Source organism: Dasypus novemcinctus, chromosome 17 (assembly GCF_030445035.2).
Source record: "Dasypus novemcinctus isolate mDasNov1 chromosome 17, mDasNov1.1.hap2, whole genome shotgun sequence".
NCBI classification, from domain to species: domain Eukaryota; kingdom Metazoa; phylum Chordata; class Mammalia; order Cingulata; family Dasypodidae; genus Dasypus; species Dasypus novemcinctus.
Window position 1 is genome coordinate 96031265 of NC_080689.1, and position 5965 is coordinate 96037229.

At 37.3% G+C, this 5965-nt stretch overlaps 1 gene segment (V, D, J or C); it reads left to right on the forward strand.

The window, feature by feature from the left end:
* The first annotated feature begins 1979 nt into the window (after positions 1-1979).
* Positions 1980-2575, forward strand: LOC101436414 (immunoglobulin kappa variable 1-39-like). The segment is given in 2 exon segments: positions 1980-2054; positions 2238-2575. Coding segments are annotated over 2 exon segments (372 nt in total).
* The last annotated feature ends 3390 nt before the right edge of the window (positions 2576-5965 follow it).

Sequence of the window (5965 nt, forward strand, 5' to 3'; positions counted from 1 at the left end):
GTATTTGTTTACAATTGATTAGCAAACATTGAAGCTTTGCTGCTAACAATGGCCTATAGTTTATATTATGGTTTACTTATTGCACTTCATAATTTCAAAGCTTTGATTAAATGTATAATCGCCTGTATCTGTCATTGCAATATCATGCAGAACAATTCCAGTGCTCCAAAATACCCCACGTTACACCTGTTCTTCCCTCTCCCCACCCTAGAACCCTTCGTGAGCACTATTTAATACCAATGTTTCAAGTTTTTACGTTACGAGAATAATAATAATACGTCTACTTTAGTCCATAAGTTCATTCCCCCTTCCATTTGTTCATTCCTCCATTTTGAGGATTTTTGGATGGTGACTCCTCTTCTTCTTCCAATATTTTGGGGCTTAGATCCCATGGGGGAGATGGATGGAACTGTCTTGCTGGCAGTTGTAGATATTCTGATTTTTTCTTGGATGGGCATTGTGCATCCTCATTTTGTTAATTGTCCTGAGTGAGCCTGATAGACTGGAGAGTTAGTGTTGGCTGCACTTTGGTGAGATTCACAGGCTCAACTGGCTTATGACTTCCTGAAATACTTAAGTCTTGACACAGATATTTAATGGATAAAGTGCTAATTATAGGTGCAAATAAGAGGGGCAGGAGAACAATATGAGAGTAAATTATAAATGCATCTAACTCTATTATATTGGAGATACAGACTAACATATATTCCAAAGTAAGGCCAACCAATAGGGTTTTGATTTCCTGGGTGTGTGTGCCATACCTAAAGCGTCCAGATGATTCTAGAGCCCTCAGGAGCACCCTGCTTGAGTCATGGTTTATTGTATTGTGGCAATCAGGGCAATTCTTCTCAGAGGTGTGCAAAGGTAACCTCCGAAATGACCCCCCAAGTCACTTTGAAATCTCTTAGCAATAAAAGATTTGTATTCAATTTACCCGTTGGAGGTATTTGGGAGGTTTCTTTGGAGGAACAGTTATACTCATGAGAGAAATTTTTTAAAAAGTTTTTACAGTGCCCTGGTTATTTTTCTCTCCTGATTCTGCTCATGGAGAGGATTCTGTCATCAAATGGACCTGGATGCACATTTCCTCACCTGTCCACCCTATGGATACAGAGGAAGGAAATAAGAGAAGCAGCATAGTGGCTGCAGAAATGTTAGTTGTTTATTGTCTGTCCCTCCCAGTAGGATTAAAGCTTTATGAGGTCAGGGATTTTTTAGATTAATACTCTATGCCTAAAATTTTCCATGATATTGTTATTTGCATAATTCTATAAAAACATTGTTTTGAGATAGGAATAAACGAAGAACCTGCTCTACCAGACCCTGGGCGATTAAGCTATTTTATCTACTACCACTAGGTGGAGATCTTGCACTTTAGATAGGCTAATCACTTCCATTGCGATTTAAGAAACTGGATGACCTAAAGGGCAGTGCGGATGGTGACTTGTAAGGGACTGGTGACTCATTTTCAGATATAGTATTTGGATCGAGGTCACTACAGAGGTCTGGCTTTGGATATATGTAGGTGATGTTTCGAATTCCAAGAAGAAATTCAAATAAGTTTTAAAAATTCAGTGGAGTGATATAGATATATAATTTTTGTACTATATCTTCATTCTATCAAATGATATGAATATTCCACATACGTTCTGGTACGATATTTATAAAATTACATTATAAAATTTTAGATGTACAGATCCCATATAAAATAATACTAAAATTAATTTATGGTTTCAAGTTGATTGCTGGTGCTTTGATATCAATTGAGTATTAGCATCTTAAGTTCATCTCTGAGCTTTTTGCAGATGTACCATTGCATTTCATGTGGTCATGATATTTTGATCTCATTCCATTATTGTCTTCGCAACTCACTGCACAGGCACGTTTGCCCTTATACTCTCTGATGCTTTGCATAGGCTCCTCGGGGACTTCGTTTCCTACTCAGAGCTCTATTAATGAGGTTTCCCTTGAGTCGGGGACTGAGTGCAGCAGATGGTTGAGCACGATGATGTCACAGGCCCAGCTGCTCATGCTCCTGATGTTCTGGGTCTCAGGTGAGAGGTTTAGAAGAGCAGTATCTTCATAAAGTTGGACAATGGTTCTAGCAGGCAGAGTGAATGAATTGTTTCATCTAAGGCAGATCTGATTATATATGAAAAATAAGAACAGCTACATTTAGATACATATTTTATGTACTTATGATTCAATGTATGATCAATGTTCTTTTCTGACTGCAGGTGCCTGTGGGGACATCGTGATGACCCAGACTCCAGGCTCTGTGGCTGCATCTGCAGGAGAGACCGTCACCCTCAAGTGCAAGGCCAGTCAGAGTGTTGGCAGCTACTTAAACTGGTACCACCAGAAACCAGGACACGTTCCTAAACTGCTCGTGTATCTTGCATCCACCCGGCCCTCTGGGGTCCCTGACCGATTCAGTGGCAGTGGGTCTGGAACAGATTTCAGTCTCACCATCAACGGCGTCCAAGATGAAGATCTGGGAATGTATTACTGTCAGAAGGGGAATGCTACTCCTCCCACATTGGTTCAACCTCGAACATAAACCTCCTCCCCGGTGATGTAGGTCAGTGAGTCCTGCAAAAGCAGCTGCTTCCTCCTCTCACAGCCTTGAACTTTGCTTCCTCCATCTGCATGAGACACTGCAAATTTTAGTGGATTGTAGCATAGAAATCTGCCTGTGTTTCATGGGTAGGTCACATTTCACTGTGTAAATAATTTCTTTTTTAACCTCTGGGTAAAGGTCCAGGTAGTTTTGCACCCTGGTGGATTGATTCTCTCTTTTACATGCCTACTTAATACTGAGAAATTTGCCATATTAATTCTTTATTCCTTTATTCTCCTTCTTTCTCTGCCATCATGGCCATCATGCTCCAACTCTGGACCTACCAGGAAACATCATGTTCCTCCTTTACTTTTTCCTTGCTTGGACCCTGTTTTTCATCCAAGCCTGTTTGATCAATGTAAGAGATTGTGATTTCTTACTCTACCTTCCCTTTTTTTTGTTTAGATACATATTTTCATTATTATTGGCATCAAATATATTTGTGAATGACTTTAATATCCCTATTCTGTAAAGAATGCTCATATTAGAGAGGATGATACTGATTAAATGGATTATGTTGTTATCAGATTGGATGTAAAGTTTTCCACCAATGTTCATATTCCTATGAAAGTTACCTTTTTCTATGGTTCTTTTATAAAATAAAGTATAATATGCACTAAAATTGAATGTTATCTAAATTGTCAGAGGATTTGAGTCCACATCATAATATCCCCATATATGAAATGACACATAAAAATTTCATTCTTTACAACAATACTAGTTGTAGGAAAATATTAAAACATACATAGATTTGTGTAATATGATCCTAACTCTTCCTATAAGACAGAATGTAGCATTTAGAAATTGAGAGAGGTAATTAATGAAAATTAATTGCTACTGCCTGAATTCACAGATAAAATGTTAAGTGAAAAAGCTTCGTCTCAAATGTTGTATGTTGAATTTCTGTGAAAAAAGAAAATAATTAAAAAATACATGTATATGTGATGGTTTGAAACTGTATGAAACCTAGAAAAGTGTGTTTATCCAGTCTTGCTCTGAAATCTATTGTCTGTAGGAACTTTGGATTAGGCTACTCTATTTAAAGTTTGCCCCTGTTGGGTCTTCATCTTGTTACTGGAGTCCTTTCTAAGAGAATGAAATTCGGACAATGGAACAGGTAGTCAAGTAAGCAAGAAGCTTTAGTCAAGGTATCTATGAACAGAAAGGGGAGACCGGCAGTTGCTCCTACGTGACTTGCCATGTGACAGAGGCATCCAGGATCACCAGCAGCCTGTCTTTGGGAAGAAAGCTTTGCTTAATGATGCCTTAATTTGGACATTTTTCTCAGACTCAAAATTATACTCTAGTAAGTTATAAATTCCAATTGTAAATCTGATCTACTTCGGGATATAAGCATTTCACTACCCAAGCAAACTAGAACAGTGTATGTTCATACATTCATAAAGTATGTGAAAATCCGACTCCTGTTCTGCTACCCTCTATCTTCTCCCCATCTCTTTCAGGCATTCTCATACTTTCAATGACACTGTTCTAATTCTTTAACTCTATCCCTCAAGAAGTAAGCAACAGTTTTCGTCCTGAACTTTTTCAAATGTCAGGTCTCTCTGTAATCATCCATTAGGCACTGAAAGAAATCATAGTTACTAAGCCTGCTGTAACATGAATACTTTTGAAGACTATTAATCAGCCTATTCCTCCAGTATAAAAGTGGAAGCATTCCAGACATTCTAGTATTATTTCTAAAATGATTTCAAAATGGGGTGTGTGTGTGTGTAAAATTTAGTTTCAGGAAATATCTCATCAAGTCTGAGCAGCATACATTAAACCCTCTTACACACATAAATACTCTTTTTCTGCTATTAAGTTTTTATTGAATGATTACTGTGTCAGTTGTAAAAATCACTACTGTCATCATAGTTGAAAGGAAACAAAACATGCATATGTATAATTAAAATATCTACTATGTAATTTTAAGTGCTAGAAAATAGATCAAGGCGGGGGACGGGGGGAGAATGTGGTATAAGAATGGATAGCAATTTGAACAATGATAATTTATCTATTAGCTACTTTCAGGTAATATATCATGCCCAAAACCCAACAGCATGAAACAATATGTTTTTGAGGATTTTTTGATTAACTGTGGAGTCTGTTAACATGGGCAGGATGGACTTATTTACCTGGACTTATTCTTGGTTTACAGTTATCTGGCACATCCTCTTAGTATTAGATGATATAGATCCTAGATTCTTTAATTTCCTTCTCATGTCTTGTTAGCTGGTCATCAGCCTGGCCATGGGTTGATGGACCACCTGACTGACTAATTCTATGTTCTTCTGATGGTTATGTTCAGGTTCCAAAAGAGGAAATAAAAGCCCAGAACACAGAGTTTAACACTGATGGGTGAACTACCTCTTCCTTGTGCCTTCTTAATTTAAACTTTCCTATTTTAACTCCTTCTCATTCTCCTTTCCTTCCTCTGGACCCTGCTATTTTCCTCCAAATTTGGTATAAAAATATCATTCTGACCTTCATATATTCTACAGAGACAGAAAGTGTCTTTCACTCTCCCTCTTTATGCACTCGACCTTTGTTTCTGGCAGGACCGTCTCCAAAGTGTCTCCTGAGTATATTTTATAAGCACAGCACAATGCATTTGCTCCCTCCTACTGTTTCTTTTGATAATAAAATAAAATTTGATAAGATATAATATTATCTCTTTGTCATTCTTTTCCTATTAAAATCCATTCCTCAGTTTTCTATTCCTAACTTTAAATATGTGCAAATTTCCCTACTGGTTTCAATTTATTCATTTATTTACACCGCTGATTCTTTCTGCTCTTGTGTCACAAGTAAATTACTTAATCTCTCAGTGGAAAAGATTTCTCAGATATAAAACAGGTACAATAATTGTACATATTTGGTTGGGTTGTTGTGAGGCCAAATGAATAACACACATAAAAGGCTATTAGCTGAACCTGATACATAGAATATACTTGTTTCCTACAATTGATAGTATATTCATATGTTTTTCTAAACTGCATTTTATTCCTCATTATTTATAATTTTTAATAATTTAATTCACTTTCAGAGGCTACTTTAAGAAAGTAAAAAGAAACATGATGACTTACAGTAACAGAATTTAATTCACTCACAGTTTTGGAAGCTAGAAGATTGAAATTGCATCACGAGGCTGAAATCAGGGTGTCTGTGAGACCACACTCCCTCTAGATGGTCTCTTGGAGAGTAAATTCCTCACCTCTATCAGATCATGGTGGCTGCCAGACATACTTGTTTTCAGACTACATCACTCCAGCTTTCAAGTCTAGCATCTCCAAATGCCTCTGTGTTCTGCCTTCACATTGCAGTTTCCTGTAGGTCTGTTGA